This window comes from Nyctereutes procyonoides, unplaced genomic scaffold, assembly GCF_905146905.1.
Source record: "Nyctereutes procyonoides isolate TBG_1078 unplaced genomic scaffold, NYPRO_anot_genome, whole genome shotgun sequence".
NCBI lineage: Eukaryota > Metazoa > Chordata > Mammalia > Carnivora > Canidae > Nyctereutes > Nyctereutes procyonoides.
In genome coordinates this window covers 32491804-32511283 of record NW_026575142.1, presented here as the reverse complement: position 1 = coordinate 32511283, position 19480 = coordinate 32491804, and the positions used below count along the sequence as shown (strand labels likewise).

At 40.8% G+C, this 19480-nt stretch overlaps 1 protein-coding gene across 1 annotated transcript; it reads right to left on the bottom strand.

The window, feature by feature from the left end:
• Positions 1–247: 247 nt before the first annotated feature.
• On the bottom strand, positions 248–1419 carry LOC129498691 (non-histone chromosomal protein HMG-17-like). Its single transcript, XM_055308229.1, has one exon. It carries the CDS (start codon positions 1325–1327, stop codon positions 1055–1057), a length of 273 nt encoding a protein of 90 aa, XP_055164204.1. The 5' UTR covers positions 1328–1419; the 3' UTR covers positions 248–1054.
• Positions 1420–19480: the final 18061 nt, after the last annotated feature.

Below are 19480 nucleotides of genomic sequence, written 5' to 3'. Positions count from 1 at the left end.
GTGACTATAGAGCCTTGGTATATGGTTGTCATCTATTTCTTGATGTTGCCTAATGTCCACCTCATAGAAAATAGGTGCAGTAGCCTCCTTCTCCTTTGCTCCACTCATCAAATTAGCAAACTATGTATCTGTACAGTGACATACATGTGTGTGTTGCATGTGTAGTGCTTGAATCCAGCTTCTTGGTAATAAAATGATACCTTATTGCCCAAGATACTGACCTATATGTGCTGCCTCTTTATTTTTTTTCCAAGCCAAACTGTATCCAGCTTTATTAAAGATACTTTTCATAAACAATCATGGTATTTCAGGCAGGACATGGGCGGACGATCGTTAACAGTATACAACAACTTTCAAACTCCCTTCTTCAATGGACTACCAAAATCAGAAAGCCACTATAAAACCCAATGAAGTCTTCATGTGATGCTCTGAACAGGGAAAGTTTAGAGTGAGGGTTGACAGTTCACATTTAGCATGTTGTTTAACAGCTTTTCACAAGCCGACCCTGACTTTCAGGAAATGAAATGAAAATGGCAGAATTATCAATCTGAAGATCCACAAGCTAAAAAAAGGAACTCTTTTGAGGGACGCCATCTCAGTGGTGACACCGTAAAGTCCAGATTGCCTGACATACTGGGAACCATTTCATGGGATCAGGTTCCAACAGGTCTCTGGGTTTAAGGGAGTCAAGTCTATGTTGAAGGCAGAGAGGGAGAAGAGGACATAAAAAAATGAATTTTAGTTTTTCCACACCACCAAGGTGGCTCATGTGTGTCAACATCAAGGAATCCCTCCTCCTGGGAGCCAAGAGGAAGTTTCTCAAAACTAGAAGGGGAAGGTGTTTTTCCCTCTTGTTATCAATCTAGCTTTGGAGATATTCTATTAGTGACATATGCCCTTCCCCCAAAACAACAATGAAGTGTTCCGTGTGCTAACAACATAGCTTAAAAAAAAAAGTAAAACAAAATTCTGCATTTTTATAAAACTTGATAAAAAATAGTATTTCAAATTGTACAGTCACCAGAAGTACACAGTTATCAAAAATGCACGCACTTCACTTGGCATCTCCTGCACCTTCAGCTTTCTGTGTCTGGTCTGTTTTGGCATCTCCGTTTTCTGCAGGGTTATTTCCATCCTTGCCAGCATCAGCTTTCCCCTTTTTCCCTTTGGGTACCTTCTCTCCTTTCTTTGCAGAGGCCTTTTTAGGCTTGGGCTCTGGCTTTGGAGGAGCAGGTTTAGCAGATAACCTTGCAGATCTTCTCTGTGGCTCATCCTTCACCTTGGCTTTATCTCCTTTAGCATCCCCTTCAGCCTTTCTCTTGGGCATGGTGGCGGCGGCGGCGGGACGTAAGCGCTGGACGCGGGGATGCGGCGGCACGCGGGCTTTGGCCGGTCCGGGGGTCGTTCTCGCCTCTTCTTCTTCCCTCTTTATTTTTTTTAATTGGAGTTCAATTTGCCAACATATAGCATGATACCCAGTGCTCATCTCATCAAGTGCCCCCCTCAGTGCCCGTCACCCAGTCACCCCCAACCCCTGCCCACCTCCCGATCCACCACCCCTAGTTCGTTTCCCAGAGTTAGGAGTCTCTCATGTTCTGTCTCCCTCTCTGATATTTCCCACTCATTTTTTCTCCTTTCCCCTTTATTCCCTTTCACTATTTTTTATATTCCCCAAATGAATGAGACCATATAATGTTTGTCCTTCTCCAATTGACTTATTTCACTCAGCATAATACCTTCCAGCTCCATCCATGTCGAAGCAAATGGTGGGTATTTGTCGTTTCTAATGGCTGAGTAATATTCAATTGTATACATAGACCACATCTTCTTTATCTACTCATCTTGTGCTGCCTCTTTAAACCTTCCACTTTGTTTCAATAGAATAGTGGGGAGTGGGAGAGAAGGATTTGTCTGAATAAGCTGTCATTATATAAATTACACAACACATACAGATACCAATCAGTTAGAAGTGAACCACATAATTTTTAGGTATAACTAATCCCTATAAATCTGTTTCCTTAAGTTCTTTGGTTGCTACTGCTTACCAATGACATGACCTTCTTTTCTCACTTTGAAAATATTTAGCACTTATAGAGAAGGCAGTTGATTTCCTGTGCATCCTAGTCACCTGCAAAAGACATTGATTGGATTGCTATTTTTACCCAGGACAGTCATTGTAGAAAACTGAATATGGGGGAGATTCTGTTTGGTTTGTTTGGGTTCGTCTTATTCCCCAGGGATGGACAGGTCACTTGGTGTCAGCATCTTACAAAGCAAAACATAGTCTTGCCATATGATCCAGCAATTAAATTCCTAGATATTCACTCAAATGAGTTGAAAACTTATGTCCACATAAAAACATGATAAAGTTTATTCATAATCACCCCCAAACTGCAATTAAACAAGATGTTCTTTAATAGGTAAATGGATAAGCAAACTCTGGTACATCAGTACAATGTAATAGCATTCATTCAATGATAAAAAGCAATGATCTATGAGGCCATGAAAAGACATGGATGAATCTTAAATGCATATTGCTAAGTGAAATAATTCAGTTTAAAAAGTCTACATACTGCCATATGATTCTAATTATATGGCATTCCGGGAAAGGCAATATTATAGAAATGGTAAAAAGATGAGTGATTTCCAGGGACTTAAGGGGAGGGTGGGAAGGGTTGAATGGATGAAACATAGGGCATTTTTTTAGGGTAGTAAAACTAGTCTGTATAATATGATAATGGCATATCCAAGGCACTATGCATATATCAAACCATCTACCTCAACAGTACAAAGAGTAAATCTTAATCATGTGCAAATTTTAAACATCATTTAGGAGACTGAGGATCCAGAATGGAATGCAAAATGTGACAAAACAATCTATATTACAAAGGTATAAAACTACCTTACTGATTACAGTAGGGGCAAAAGTACTGACTTAAGCAACACTGGAAAATATTGAGCCTATAAAACTAAACCCAAAGGGGGCACCTGGGTAGCTCAGTGGTTAAGCGTCACCTTGGGCTCGGGACGTGATCCTAGAGTCCCGGGATCAAGTCCCACATCGGGCTCCCTGCATGGAGCCTGCTTCTCCCTTTCTCCCTCTGCCTGTGTATCTGCCTCTGTGTGTGTGTGTCTCTCATGAATAAATAAATAAATAAATAAATAAATAAATAAATAAATAAATAACCCTTAAAAAAAAAAGCTAAACCCAAAGGAAACTATGCATAAACACTGTACTCTAGTTGATAAAGTGTGTTTCCTGTAGCAGATGCAGTTTCAAAAGTCTAATGTTTCTAAACATGTATGCTGGAATTGGAAAATTAAATAAATAAATTGAAGATGTTGGAAGTTAGGTTTCTCACTGCTGGAGTGGAAGTTACAAATAGACAAGGAGAAGAGGCTAGAATGGTCCAGGTGGTAATGAATTAGAGTCAGAGCCATTAGTATAAATTCATGTTTAGCTTAACATAGATACAGATGTTACACATAAAACACACACACACACACCATGGAATATTATTCATGAATATTATTGGAATTATATGAATATTATTCATTATTCATGGAATATTATCCCATTCACCATGGAATATTATTCAACCATGAGAAAGAAGAAAATCCTGCAACAACATGGATGGATGCTGAGAGCATTACACTAAGTGAGATAAGTCAGAAAGAGAAAGACAATACTCTATGATATCAATGTGGAATCTAAAAGAGCAGAACTAATGAAAACAGAATAGAACGATGGTTAAAGAGGCTGTGGGATAGTGGAATTAGGGGGATATTTTTTAAGACTATAAATTTCATACAACCAATAGATTAAAAAATCCTAGAAATCTAATGCACAGCTTTGTGATTATAATCAGCAAAATTGTATTATAAACCTCAAAATTACTAGTAAGAAGTTGCTACAGCCACTCAAAGAGGTTGCTGCCTGCGTTCTCCTCTAAGATTTTGATGGTTTCCTGTCTCACATTTAGATCTTTCATCCATTTTGAATGGATTTTTGTGTATGGTAAAAGAAAGTGGTCCAGAGTCCTTCTTCTACATGTGGCTGTCTAGTCTTCCCAGCACCATTTGTTGAAGAGACTGTCTTTTTTCCATTGGATATTCTTTCCTGCTTTGTCAAAGATGAGTTGACCATACAGTTGTGGGTTCATTTCTGTGTTTTCTGTTCTGTTCCATCAATCTATGTATCTGTTTTCGTGCCAGTACCACACTGTCTTGATGACTACATCTTTGTAATATACCTTGAAGCTTAGAATCATGATGCCTCCAGCTTTGCTTTTCTTTTTCAGGATCACTTTGGCTATCAGGGTCTTTTGTGGTTCCATACAAATTTTAGGATTGTTTGTTCTAGCTCTTTGAAAATGACGGTGGTATTTTATTAGGGATTATGTTAAATATGTAGATTGTTTTGCATAGTATAGACATTTTAGCAATGTTTGTTCTTCAAATCGATGAGCATGGACTATTTTTCAATTTCTTTGTGTAGTCTCCAATTTCCTTCATTAGTGTTTTATAGTTTTCCAATTATGGATCTTTTACCTCTTTGGTTAGGTTTATTCTTTGGTATCTTATTGGTTGTTATGCAATTGCAAATAGGATCAATTCCTTGATATCTCTTTCTGCTGCTTTGTTATTGGTGTATAGAAATGCAACATTTGGTATCCTGCAACTTTACTGAATTAATGTATTAGTTCTAGCAATTTTTTGGTGGAGTCTTTCAGGTTTTGTACATTGAGTATCATGTCATCTGCAAATAGTGAAAGTTTAACTTCTTTTTTGCTCATTTGAATGCCTTTTGTTTCTTTTTGTTGTCTAATTCCTAAAGCTGAAACATTCATTACTATGTTAAATAGTAATGGTGAGAGTGGACATCCCTGTCATATTCCTGATCTTAGGGGAAAACTCTCCATTTTTCCCCATTGAGAATGATATTTCTGTGGGTCTCTCATAGACGGCCTTTATGCTGGTAAGGTATATGACATCTTTTTAAAGGGTTTTTATCAAGAATAGATGTTATATTTTGTCAAATGCTTATTCTGAATTTATTGAAAGGATCATATGGTTCTCATCCTTTCTTTTATTAATGTGGTATATAGGGAAGAGAAACAAAAGCAAAAATGAACTACTGGGACTTCATCAAAATAAAAAGCTTCTGCACAGCAAAGGAAACAACAAAACTAAAAGACAGCCTATCAAATGGGAGAAGATATTTTCAAATGATATATCTGATAAAGGGCTAGCATCTAAAATCTATAAAGAACTTATCAAACTCAATACCCAAAAACAAATAATCCAGTTAAGAAATTGGCAAAAGACATATATAGACACTTTTCCAAAGAAGACATCTAGATGATTATCAGACACATGAAAAGATGCTCAATATCACTCATCATCAGGGAAACACAAATCAAAACCATGATGAGATATCACCTCACAACTCCCAGAATCTCTAAAACTAACAACACAAGAAACAACAGGTGTTGGTGAAGATGCAGAGAAAGGGGAGCCCTCTTCCACTATTGGTGGGAATGTAAACTGGTGCAGTCACTCTGGAGAATCATATGGAGGTTCCTCAAAAAGTTAAAAAACAGAATTACCCTATGATTCAGCAATTGCACTACTATTTACCCAAAGACATAAAAATTACAGATTCGAAGGGGTACATGCACCCTGATGTTTACAACAATATTATCAACAATAGTTAAACTATGGAGACAACCCAAAATATCCATTGATGAATAGATAAAGACGACGTGATACACACACACACACACACACACACACACACACACCATGGAATATTACTCAGCCATCGAAGATAATGAAATCTTGCCATTTGCAGTGATGTGGATGGAGCTAGAGTATATTATGCTAAGTGAAATAAGTAGTCAGAGAAAGACAAATACCATATGATTCCACTCACATGTAGAATTTAAGAAACAAAATAGATGAATATATAGGGGGAGAAGAAAAAGAGAGAGGGAAACAAACCATAAAAGACTCAAAGATAGTGATCAAACTTAGGGAAGGAGGTGGTGGGGGGATGGACGAAATGAATGATGGGTACTAAGGAGGCCACCTTATAAGATGAGCGCTGGGTGTTCTATGTAAGTGAAAAAATCGCTGAATTTTATTCCTGAAACAAATATTGCACTGTATGCTAACTAACTAGACTTTAAATTAAAATGTGTAAGAGGTTCCCTTTTCTCCGCATCCTCTCCAGCATTTGTGGTTTCCTGCCTTGTTAATTTTCCCCATTCTCACTGGTGTGAGGTGGTATCTCATTGTGGTTTTGATTTGTATTTCCCTGATGGCAAGTGATGCAGAGCATTTTCTCATGTGCTTGTTGGCCATGTCTATGTCTTCCTCTGTGAGATTTCTCTTCATGTCTTTTGCATATTTCATGATTGGATTGTTTGTTTCTTTGCTGTTGAGTTTAATAAGTTCTTTATAGATCTTGGAAACTAGCCCTTTATCTGATATCGTCATTTGCGAATATCTTCTCCCATTCTGTAGGTTGTCTTTTAGTTTTGTTGACTGTATCCTTTGCTGTGCAAAAGCTTCTTATCTTGATGAAGTCCCAATAGTTCATTTTTGCTTTGTTTCTTTTGCCTTCGTGGATGTATCTTGCAAGAAGTTGCTGTGGCCAAGTTCAAAAAGGGTGTTGCCTGTGTTCTCCTCTAGGATTTTGATGGAATCTTGTCTCACATTTAGATCTTTCATCCATTTTGAGTTTATCTTTGTGTATGGTGCAAGAGAGTGGTCTAGTTTCATTCTTCTGCATGTGGATGTCCAATTTTCCCAGCACCATTTATTGAAGAGACTGTCTTTCTTCCAGTGGATCGTCTTTCCTCCTTTATCGAATATTAGTTGACCATAAAGTTCAGGGTCCACTTCTGGGTTCTCTATTCTGTTCCATTGATCTATGTGTCTGTTTTTGTGCCAGTACCGCACTGTCTTGATGACCACAGCTTTGTAGTACATCCTGAAATCTGGCATTGTGATGCCACCAGCCATGGTTTTCTTTTTTAAAATTCCCCTGGCTATTCGGGGTCTTTTCTGATTCCACACAAATCTTAAAATAATTTGTTCTAATCTCTGAAGAAAGTCCATGGTATTTTGATAGGGATTGCATTAAACGTGTAAATTGCCCTGGGTAACATTGACATCTTCACAATATTAATTCTGCCAATCCATGAGCATGGAATATTTTTCCATCTCTTTGTGTCTTCCTCAATTTCTTTCAGAAGTGTTCTATAGTTTTTAGGGTATAGATCCTTTACCTCTTTGGTTAGGTTTATTCCTAGGTATCTTATGCTTTTGGGTGCAATTGTAAATGGGATTGACTCCTTAATTTCTCTTTCTTCAGTCTCATTGTTAGTGTATAGAAATGCCATTGATTTCTGGGCATTGATTTTGTATCCTGCCACGCTACCAAATTGCTGTATGAGTTCTAGCAATCTTGGGGTGGAGGCTTTTGGGTTTTCTATGTAGAGTATCATGTCATCGGCGAAGAGGGAGAGTTTGACTTCTTCTTTGCCAATTTGAATGCCTTTAATGTCTCTTTGTTGTCTGATTGCTGAGGCTAGGACCTCTAGTACTATGTTGAATAGCAGTGGTGAGAGTGGACATCCCTGTCTTGTTCCTGATCTTAGGGGAAAGGCTCCCAGTGCTTCCCCATTGAGAATGATATTTGCTGTGGGCTTTTCGTAGATGGCTTTTAAGATGTCGAGGAAAGTTCCCTCTATCCCTACACTCTGAAGAGTTTTGATCAGGAATGGATGCTGTATTTTGTCAAATGCATTCTCTGCATCTAATGAGAGGATCATATGGTTCTTGGTTTTTCTCTTGCTGATATGATGAATCACATTGATTGTTTTACGAGTGTTGAACCAGCCTTGTGTCCCGGGGATAAATCCTACTTGGTCACGGTGAATAATTTTCTTAATGTGTTGTTGGATCCTATTGGCTAGAATCTTGTTGAGAATTTTTGCATCCATGTTCATCAGGGATATCGGTCTGTAATTCTCCTTTTTGGTGGGGTCTTTGTCTGGTTTTGGAATTAAAGTGATGCTGGCCTCATAGAACGAATTTGGAAGTACTCCATCTCTTTCTATCTTTCCAAACAGCTTTAGTAGAATAGGTATGATTTCTTCTTTAAACATTTGATAGAATTCCCCTGGGAAGACATCTGGCCCTGGACTCTTGTGTCTTGGGAGGTTTTGGATGACTGCTTCAATTTCCTCCCTGGTTATCGGCCTGTTCAGGTTTTCTATTTCTTTCTGTTCCAATTTTGGTAGTTTGTGGCTTTCCAGGAATGCGTCCATTTCTTCTAGATTGCCTAATTTATTGGCATAGAGCTGTTCATAATATGTTTTTAAAATTGTTTGTATTTCCTTGGTGTTGGTAGTGATCTCTCTCATTCATGATTTTATTAATTTGAATCTTCTCTCTCTTCTTTTTAATAAGGTTGGCTAATGGTTTATCTATCTTATTAATTCTTTCAAAGAATCAACTCCTGGTTCTGTTGATCTGTTCCACAGTTCTTCTGGTCTCGATTTCGTTGAGTTCTGCTCGAATTTTAATTAACTCTCTTCTTCTGCTGGGCGTAGGGTCCATTTGCTGTTTTTTCTCTAGCTCCTTTATGTGTAAGGTTAGCTTTTGTATTTGAGTTCTTTCCAGTTTTTGAATGGATGCTTGTATTGCAATGTATTTCCCCCTCAGGACTGCTTTTGCTGCATCCCAAAGATTTTGAACAGTTGTATCTTCATTCTCATTAGTTTCCATGAATCTTTTTAATTCTTCCTTAATTTCCTGTTTGACCCTTTCATCTTTTAGCAGGATGGTCCTTCACCTCCACGTGTTTGAAGTCCTTCCAAATTATTGTTGTGATTTAGTTCTAATTTCAAGGCATTATGTACGGTCTGAGAATAAGCAGGGGACGATCCCAATCTTTTGGTATCGGTTCAGACCCGATTTGTGACCCAGTATGTGGTCTATTCTGGAGAAAGTTCCATGTGCACTTGAGAAGAATGTGTATTCAGTTAGTTTGGATGTAAAGTTCTGTAGATATCTGTGAAATCCATCTGGTCCAGTGTATCATTTAAAGCTCTCGTTTCTTTGGAGATGTTGTACTTAGAAGACCTATCGAGGGTAGGAAGACCTAGATTGAAGTCACCAAGTATAAGTGTATTATTATCTAAGTATTTCTTGACTTTGGTTATTAATTGGTTTAAATATTTGGCAGCTCCCACATTCAGGGCATATATATTGAGGATTGTAAAGTCCTCTTGTTGGATACATCCTTTAAGTATGAGATAGTGTCCCTCTTCATCTCTCACTGTAGTCTTCGGGTAAATTTTAGTTTATCTGATATAAGGATGGCTACCCCTGCTTTCTTTTGAGGACCATTTGAATGGTAAATGGTTCTCCAACCTTTTATTTTCAGGTTGTAGGTGTCCTTCTGTCTAAAATGAGTCTCTTGTAGACAGCAAATAGATGGGTCCTGCTTTTTTATCCAGTCTGAAACCCTGCGCCTTTTGATGGGGTCATTAAGCCCGTTCACGTTCAGAGTTGCTATTGAGAGATATGAGTTTAGTGTCATCATGATATCTATTCAGTCCTTGTTTTTGTGGATTGTTCCACTGAACTTCTTCTTAAAGGGGAATTTTAAGAGTCCCCCTTAAAATTTCTTGCAGAGCTGGTTTGGAGGTCACATATTCTTTCAGTTCCTGCCTGTCTTGGAAGCTCTTTATCTCTCCTTCCATTTTGAATGAGAGCCTTGCTGGATAAAGTATTCTTGGTTGCATGTTCTTCTCATTTAGGACCCTGAATATATCCTGCCAGCCCTTTCTGGCCTGCCAGGTCTCTGTGGAGAGGTCTGCTGTTACCCTAATACTCCTCCCCATAAGTTCAGGGATTTCTTGTCTCTTGCTGCTTTAAGGATCTTCTCTTTATCTTTGGAATTTGCAAGCTTCACTATTAAATGTCAAGGTGTTGAACGGTTTTTATTGATTTTAGGGGGGGATCTCTCTATTTCCTGGATCTGAATGCCTGTTTCCCTTCCCAGATTGGGAAAGTTTTCAGCTAGGATTTGTTCAAATACATATTCTTGCCCTCTGGCCCTTTCGGTGCCCTCCGGAACCCCAATTAAACGTAGGTTTTTCTTCCTCAGGCTGTCGTTTATTTCCCTTAATCTGTCTTCATGGTCTTTTAATTGTCTGTCTCTTTTTTCTTCAGTTTCCTTCTTTGCCATCAACTTGTCTTCTATGTCACTCACTCGTTCTTCCACCTCATTAACCCTCGTAGTTAGGACTTCTAGTTTGGATTGCATCTCATTCAATTGATTTTTAATTGCTGCCTGATTGGATCTAAATTCTGCAGTCTTGAAGTCTCTTGAGTCCTTTATGCTTTTTTCTAGAACCACCAGTAGCTGTATAATAGTGCTTCTGAATTGGCTTTCTGACACTGAATTGTAATCCAGATTTTGTAACTCTGTGGGAGAGAGGACTGTTTTTGATTCTTTCTTTTGAGGTGAGGTTTTCCTTCTAGTCATTTTGCTCAGTGCACAGTGGCCAAAAACAAGTTGTATTGGGAAAAGGAGAAAGAGAGAGAAGGAAAGAAAAGAGAAAAAGAAAAAAGGAAGAAAAAAAGGGAAAAAAAGAGAAGAAAAAGAAAGAAAGGGAAAAAAAGGGGTGGAGGAAGCAAACAAATCAAAAAGAAAAGAAAAAATAAAAAACCACGGAGGAGTATCTTCTGTTTCTGTAAACTTTAAGTCCCTTGACTTCCCCTGGAACTTGTCCGTCTAGCTGGTCTTCTGGGGGAGGGGCCTGCTGTGCTGATTTTCAGGTGTTAGCACTTGGGGGAGCTGCTCTGGCCCCTTTACCCGGTGAGGCCCCAGGAGGAACAACCACAGTGGCGGCAGCTCTGGAGCCCTGGAGTCAGCTCCCACAGTAGCTCCAGAGCTCTCTGTCTGCAGGGCCTGGAGGCTCCGGGGCGGGGCTGCTGATCTGCTCAGCTCGGGGCAGGAGTGTCCTTGGGGTCCTGGGCCCTCCCGGCCTCTGCCTGTCCCGGGGGAGGCCGGATCCTGGGCTGTGTCCCGGCGCCCTGTGCTCCGGGGCCTCCGCTGTTGGATTCGCGCTCCCGCCCCGCAGCTCCCTCCGCGGAGCCGCCGCCCGAGCCCCTCCGAGCTGCTCCGGGTCCCGCCGTGCGCGCTGCAGCCCTTAGGGAGCTCGGCGCACTCTCCTGCGCGCGCAGGTGTCTGTTAGTGTCCCCGGGAGCCCGAGGGCATCCCCGCCCTCCTGGGTCCTGCTCTAACTCCCTGCGAGCCCCTTTCCGCCCGTCCGGGAAGGTTGGTGCAGCTCCTGCTCCTCCGGGACGGGGCTCTCCTGTCCTGGGGACACTCGCCCCGGCCTCAGCCCGGCTCCTCGCGGGCCCCCCCCCCTCGGAGGCCTTTTGTTCTTTATTTCTTTTTCCCCGTCTTCCTACCTTGATAGAAGCGCGAACTCTTCTCACTGTAGCATTCCAGCTGGTCTCTCTTTAAATCTCAGGCTGAATTCGTAGATTTTCAGGATGATTTGAAGGTTATCTAGGTAAGTTGGTGGGGACAGGTGACTTGGGGACCCTACTCTTCCGCCGTCTTGCCCCTCCTCCTGGATGAAAGATCTAAATGTGAGACAAGAGTCCATCAAAATCCTAGAGGAGAACACAGGCAACACCCTTTTTGAACTCGGCCACAGTAACTTCTTGCAAGATACATCCACGAAGGCAAAAGAAACAAAAGCAAAAATGAACTATTGGGACTAAAGCTTCAAGATAAGAAGCTTTTGCACAGCAAAGGATACAGTCAACAAAACTAAAAGACAACCTACAGAATGGGAGAAGAGATTTGCCAATGACGTATCAGATAAAGGGCTAGTATCCAAGATCTATAAGAACTTATTAAACTCAACACCAAAGAAACAAACAATCCAATCATGAAATGGGCAAAAGACATGAACAGAAATCTCACAGAGGAAGACATAGACATGGCCAACAAGCACGTGAGAAAATGCTCTGCATCACTTGCCATCAGGGAAATACAAATCAAAACCACAATGAGATACCACCTCACACCAGTGAGAATGGGGAAAATTAACAAGGCGGGAAACCACAAATGTTGGAGTGGATGGGAAGAAAGGGGAACCCTCCTGCACTGTTGGTGGGAATGTGAACTGGTGCAGCCACTCTGGAAAGCTGTGTGGAGGTTCCTCAAAGGACCTCAAAGATCTTAAAAATAGACCTGCCCTACGACCCAGCAATTGCACTGTTGGGGATTTACCCCAAAGATACAGATGCAGTGAAACGCCGGGACACCTGCACCCCGAAGTTTCTAGCATCAATGTCCACAATAGCCAAACTGTGGAAGGAGCCTCGGTGTCCATCAAAAGATGAATGGATAAAGAAGATGTGGTTTATGTATACAATGGAATATTACTCAGCCATTAGAAACGACAAATACCCACCATTTGCTCCAGTGTGGATGGAACTCCAACGTGGATGGTATTATGCTGAGTGAAATAAGTCCGTCGGAGAAGGACAAACATTATATGGTCTTTTTCATTTGGGGAATATAAAAAATAGTGAAAGAGAATAGAGGGGAAAGGAGAAAAAATGAGTGGGAAATATCAGAGAGGGAGACAGAACATAAAGACTCCTAACTCTGGGCAATGAACTAGGGGTGGTGGAAGGGGAGGTGGGCGGGGGCTGCGGGTGACTGGGTGACGGGCACTTCTGGGCACTTGAAGAAGTGAGCACTGGGTGTTATTCTATATGCTGGCAAATTGAACACCAATAAAAAATAAATTAATCGATTTAAAAAAACAGGCAAATCTTAACAATGGAACACTCTACAAAATACCTGGCCACTACTTCTTATCCTTTTCAAGGTTATCAAAATTACATAAAGTCTGAGAAACTGTCATAAACAACAGAACTCTAAGAAGACATAGAAACTAAATGTAATATATTTTAAATGGAATCCTGGAATGTAAAATGGATATTAAGGTAAGAACTAAGGAAATATAAATGAAATAAGGACTTTAAGTTAAGAACGATGTATCAATATTGGTTCATTGATTGTAACAAATGTACCATTCTAATCTTAATAATAGAAGCTATGCGTGGTTATGCAGGAATTCTCCAACACTCTCTTTGAATTTTTCTGTAAAATCAGAACTATTTAAAACCTTCAATTTATTTTTTAAATATTAGCATTAAAATTGATAAAAATATATTTTACTCTCCATCTTATCCTAATCTTTAACTGGTTCAAACTCAGGAGTTTTATTTACCATCCCTACATCCTTCATCAAACATCAACACTCATCTCTACAGCGGAATCTATTTTCATCTTTGAGACCCATGGTTGAGGCAAAGGAGGGGTTTCTAAAAACTAATTTCAAAGGTACTGCCATTGCAGTGATATATCATAGAACTCAAGGAAGTGAACATGATTTTGTGGCCAAAAATCAGTCAGAAACATCATTAAACAATAATTTACAGAGTATCTGTGGTACTATTTGCCTTCTTAACCAGTTGAGTATTAGTAGGTTAATAATTTCTGGTCATCGAACACTACAATTCAAATGGAATGTACAGAAGTATGATTCAGGTCTGTATACTATACAGAAGTTCGGTTTTCCTGAAACATTTCAGTTCATTTTTTTATACCTGTGTTTCATTTTAAGAGACTGGACAAAAAGCTGAAATTTTAATCACCAGTTAGTCTTGCTACAAATGCAAATATTTATGACACTACAACTTATTTACTAGGCACCCAAGGTTTTAAAAAGAAATGCTTCAACAGATTCTATTATCCAGTTCGTGTTAATATCTGAAATTTCTTGTATTTCATTAAAGTTGATGGGCCTGTGCTACTACTTCGTGTTTATGAATAATAATACATGCACAGTTGCAAAAACTGTTTAAGTCACTTGATGCTGAGTTTGTGGTTAATACTTCAGGTTCCTGTATAATTATAAGTTTTAAAAAAAGATATTCCTCAGCCTCAATGGAGAGCACATTCTATAAAATTCTCCTGGCTATTTTTTTAATGATATTATTGGACTTATCCTTTATTTCTAAGAGTTCTATTGTTACATCTGTCATGTGCCATCCTTGATTCAGCTGGTCTATTTTTTGAAAGAAAAGAAGTTCATTAAAACATTTAAATAACATATTCTGAACCCGAAAAATTACATCATTTTCTCTCAGATCTAGAGAATAGCACAGTTGCTATTTGTTTCTTGCTTCAAAAGGCTTTCTCATTATTGTGGATATAAGTGTCAGTTAAAACATTTGTCAAGAATCACTGATAAAGAATCATCAAGGCCACTGACTGTAGATTGACTCTTTATGCAGCCATGTACAGAGGAATTACAGCCTATGGTGATTATCCAGCCATTTAGTGTAGCCAACATCTGCACATCTACTTCTGTACCCTGCACGTATCAAAGAGCAGGAGTCAGGGAACTCCTGTAAGGGGGCAGAGAGAAAATATTTTAGACTTTGTGAGCCTGAAAGAATCTGTCACATTTACTCAACTCTGTTGTAGCATGCAAGCAGCTATAGGAAATACATAAATGAATGACTGTGGTTGTGTTCCAATAAAACTTTATTTATATACAGGTATCAAGCGGCATCAAGTCAGAGGTGGCCCATGAGGTGCAGTGTGCCAACCACTGTCATACACAGGGAGAAGAGGAAAGAGAATGGAGATGGCTCATCTCCATTCTCACTCATCACCGGGAGGTCTAAAATGTTTTTTGCTTCCTTCTCTGACTAGCAAATCCTCTCTCTTTACCAGCCCACCGAATAAATGCATCCTCTCTGCCATGAAGTCATCCTCTGCTTCACCATACACAGGTAGTTTTTCTCTTTCTTGCACTGTGCTCTTATAGCTCTTAATTTTCAAATCTACCACTCTTTGCTAACCACTGAGCTCCTTGGGAAGGAGCCGCCTCTGCCGTATAACTAAACGCATACTGTACACAACGTGGCCTTGGAGTTGAGCAACACATGGCAGTCCTTAGGGAAGGATAAATACCTCATCTATGTTTCCTCCTACAAAGCAGAATGCCATTATGTAATCAATAAAGGAAAAAAAAGTGATGAGAAAAACACATGTTGGGCAACAACATGCTACATGAGCTCAGAGGAAAGAGAGTGCCTTTAAATGGAGGGACAAGAGAAAGTTGCATAGGAAGCTGGTATTGACACAGGGTATGTAAAGGAGGAAATAACACCCCTTCCAAACCCTATGTGTGATAGGCAGCCTCCAGCATGGCCCACAATGATCCCCACTTCCGGATATTGCAAATCCTTCCACTTATTTGTTAGTAGGACATAATTACTCACTTCTTTTCTTTTAACTTTTTTTTTCTTTTTTTTAGATTTCACTTATTTATTCATGAGAGACACACAGAGAGAGGCAAAGATATAGGCAGAGAGAGAAGCAGGCTTCATGCAGGGAGCCTGATGTGGGACTCGATCCTAGGACTCCAGGATCACGCCCTGGGCCAAAGGCAGACGCTCAACCACTGAGCCACCCAGGTGTCCCTAATTACTCACTTCTAATGAATAAAACACACAAATATGAGGAAATATCTCTTCCACGTTTAGGTTACAAATATGCTGTGGCTTCCATCTTGCTCCCTCTCCCCTTAGTCACCCTGGGAGAAGTCAGCCAACACACTGGGAGCTGTCCCATGGAAGAGCCTCAGGACTCCAGCCAACACTGGCAAGGACGTGAGCCACAAAAGGGAGCCTGGACATTCATTCTTATCCTGCACAGTCTTGAGAAGACTACAGCTCTGGCTGACACTTGTCAGAGATCTGAGCTCTTGGCTAAGCTGTGGCTGGATTTCTGACTCACAGAAACCATGAGATCAAAAATGTGCATTGTTTTAAGTTGCTAAATTTCAAGCTAATGTGTTACAGTGCAATAGATAATGAGCATAATTGTGCTGAGTGTTTTAGATACACCTTTTCATTTAATCTTCACAATAAACCTATAGAGTGCTTTACTGACAAGAAAACAAAGCTTCAGGAGATTATGTAACCTATCCAAAAATTCAGTTAGAGAGTAGCAAAAGTAGCTTTCAAATCTTTGCTGAAAAAGCATGAACTAAATGAAGGATAAGGCTGAAGAAAGAGTGCTCTGGAAACCACCACACAAGCTCTGTTCTATTTCATTAGACTCTGAGGAAACAGGTGAGCTTAACCAGTTCACTACATAAGGAAGACTTGTGGTGTGTCATTATAAAAGCAGGTCTTTTTTTTTTTTTATGCTTTTTGGCAGGGTGCTGCGTCTCTCACTGTGCTTTTATGTTTGTTCAGCAGGGCTGCCCTTCTGCTGTAGAAAGAAAACTCTGCCAAGTCTCGTAACATTTTTGGCCACTCTTAAGAAATAAAGAGACCTATTTTGTCCAGATACAACTTTAATTCGGTGATGCAAAATGGCCAATTAACCAACCCTTCAACGTTCATGCAGATGCAACCCCTTGCCCTCCTCCGCAGCTGCAGTTGGGCTGCCTGGTGCCTGGGGCTGGTGCGCACCGGGTGTTCTCTCCATTCCATGGACTGCAGCCCCCAGTACTAGCTGATGTCTCTACTCCTGCCAGGGTTGAGGGGTCTGGGGGTGCAAAGCCTTGGTGGGTGGAAGACTCCATCCTTGCCCAGCACTATAGTGAGATAGCCTGGCCATTGCTGGGTTTAGTAGCTACTTACAGCTGATTTCTTCTCAGAGCACTTTCTCCAGTTTCCTGTGGGTCCCTCTGCCTACAAGATCTATGTCAGGAGCTAGACCTCAGCTTTTACTAGCCTCCGGCTCTCCGGTAGCTCTATCCCTGGCAATACACCTCTTACCATTTTACTTGACCCCACCCGGACCCTCACAACTGCTACCTTGGGCAGAAGCCCCTTGGGAACCATGTTAGACTGACACTCCTGCTCGGAGGGGCAGTACCATCCAGCCTCCGCCCTCTATTCTGCTGTGACAGGGCGCTTTAGCTTCTTTGAATAGGACGCAAGTGCCGTCCTGCTGTGTTCTCCAGATACAGCAGACATGGGGACTCTGAGGGGTCTCTCTGAAGCATCGTTCTTTAGTCTTGACAATGTCCCCATCCTGGCCCATTGCAGGAAGGTGGGGCTCACAGCACAGCTCTCATTCTCAGAATCATTTCCCAAACTCAGTCTCTGAACTCATTAAAATCTCCCTTATAGGTGGAGAATTTCAGAGATGTGAAGCCGATTCTCTGATTGCCTTTGAAAATCTGTTTATGGTATAGTGCCTTGCTGCTGAAACTTCCATTTGAACATCAAGTTACAGGGCAGTCCCGGTGGTGCAGCGGTTTAGTGCTGCCTGCAGCCCGGGGCGTGATCCTGGGGACCCGGGATCGAGTCCCACATCAGCTCCCTGCATGGAGTCTGCTTCTCCCTCCACCAGCCTCTGCCTCTGCCTCTCTCTCTCTCTCTCTCATGAATAAATAAATAAAATCTTAAAAAAATAAAAATTTGGACATCAAGTTACAGCATGAACAGAATTTTGCTTTAGGGGGGTTCATCTGGTGTGTGTAGGCGAGATTGAAGTTTGACGGCACTGAAGGAGAGAAACTTAATAAGCAGCTACTGAGTAATCTAAACTATAGACAAGTGAAGCCTGAACTAGGGCAGTTGTAGTGGGAATAAAAATGGAACATTGTCTCAAGATTCATGGCAAAGGTAGAGCAATAGGAACTGAAAGAATGGGAATAGGAAAAGGAGTTTGAGAGCCAGAAAGAAAGTCTGGCCAATAATAGAAGTCAGAATTCAGAAGGAGTGCATTTGAATGCAAAATGGGATGATGAGGCATGTGGCCCTTTAGGCACCACTACAATACCAGTTAGAGATGAGCATCAGGGAATTAGAAAATGGGCCTCAGAATTCAGAATTGAAACCCAGCATCTTCTGCAGAGAGGTAATTACTGAACCCACGGTAGTCATAAGATTAACATTAGAAGTATGTAATAAGAGAAAATGAGAAAAAGAGGAAGATCTCCCCACAGAGATGGTAAGAACATTCGGAAAAGTGGAAACCCAGGAAAAGGCAAGCCTTTGATGAGGTGAAAAGCTGAAGACAGGATAAGAAAGTCCTGAATATGGCCTCAGGAAGAGGTCATCCTCAGAGATGTTTCCTGGAGTTGCCAAAACCAAGCCCACATCTCAGGGGTTGGAGACGTAATGACTGGTTAAAAAGTAGAGGCAACAAGCATAGAATAGTTTGGGGAAATTTGTCCATGAACAAGAAGAGATCTCTTGAGAAGACAGAGGGTCTAGGGAACACTTTAAAATAGAGGTGGTTGGGACCTGGGTGGCTCAGTCTGTTAAGCATCTGACTCTCAGTTTTGACTCAGGCCATGATCTCATGGGTGGTGAGATGGAGTCTCACTTTGGGCTCCCGCTCAGCAGGGAGTCTGCTTGGGGATTCTCTCCTTCAACCCCTCCCTCCATTCACTCGCATGCATGTGCTCACTCGTGCTCTCTCTCGCTCTCTCTCTAAAATGAATGAATAATTTTTTTAAAAAAAATTGATGCATTTGGACATGTTTGTAGGCAGAGGGGAAGAACCACTGAACAGAAAGTGATTCCGAGAAGCATAAGAGAAGAGAACCATCAGGGAACCAGACTCCCCAAAGACATGCAGCAGGACAGAAGGACAGGCACAAATGAGCGCTTCTTCTACACTTCTTGTAAGGAAAGGAAAGAGAATGTGGCAGAAAGCCTGAGATGCAGAAGAGAAAAGCTGGGAGATACCAAATTAGAGGGTTTAAAGTTTTCAATAAAGTAGAAAAAGTAAAGTCATTTTAAGGAAACAGAAGGGTAGGAGTTGGTTTCTTGCAAATAAAACATTTTGAAGCCATCACTATGTGGGATGGAATTTTTAAAAGAGAATCAATTAGACACTAATAAAGAATTACTGATCCAAATGGAGGGTTTAATTGAAACTAACCTCTTCCTCACCACTCACTCCATTATTAATGTCATTTTTCTTCCAGGTCAACTAATTGGCCTTGGGTTGTGACTTTCTCCAGAAGTGCTTGCCAAATCAAGATGAGCAGAGAAAGCAGATAGTGCCCTGGGCAGGCACTTGGCAAGGTAACTGTCGATGTAGGTCAGAGTTGGGAGGGAGTCCAGGGTGAAAAGAGAGCAATCTTTAAGTGCTGGTCATGCAAGAAGAAAATAAGAAGTAGTAAGGTAAGGAAATGGTTAAATCCACAGGGATGGCAGATGGAGAGGGAAAGGTGACAGATAAGAATCAAACTATAGAGTCCTGAAGGAAAGTGTCAAAGTCCTTTGTGTTGGTAGCACAGAGACATACAAAGAAAGCTGAGCATAATGAGCAATCACAAAGACCAAGAAGGCTACACTTACTATGCAGGTCCTGCTGTTA

Bases quoted from the DNA above. Each gene is read 5' to 3' on its own strand.
- LOC129498691 (XM_055308229.1), bottom strand. From the start codon at position 1,327: ATGCCCAAGAGAAAGGCTGAAGGGGATGCTAAAGGAGATAAAGCCAAG.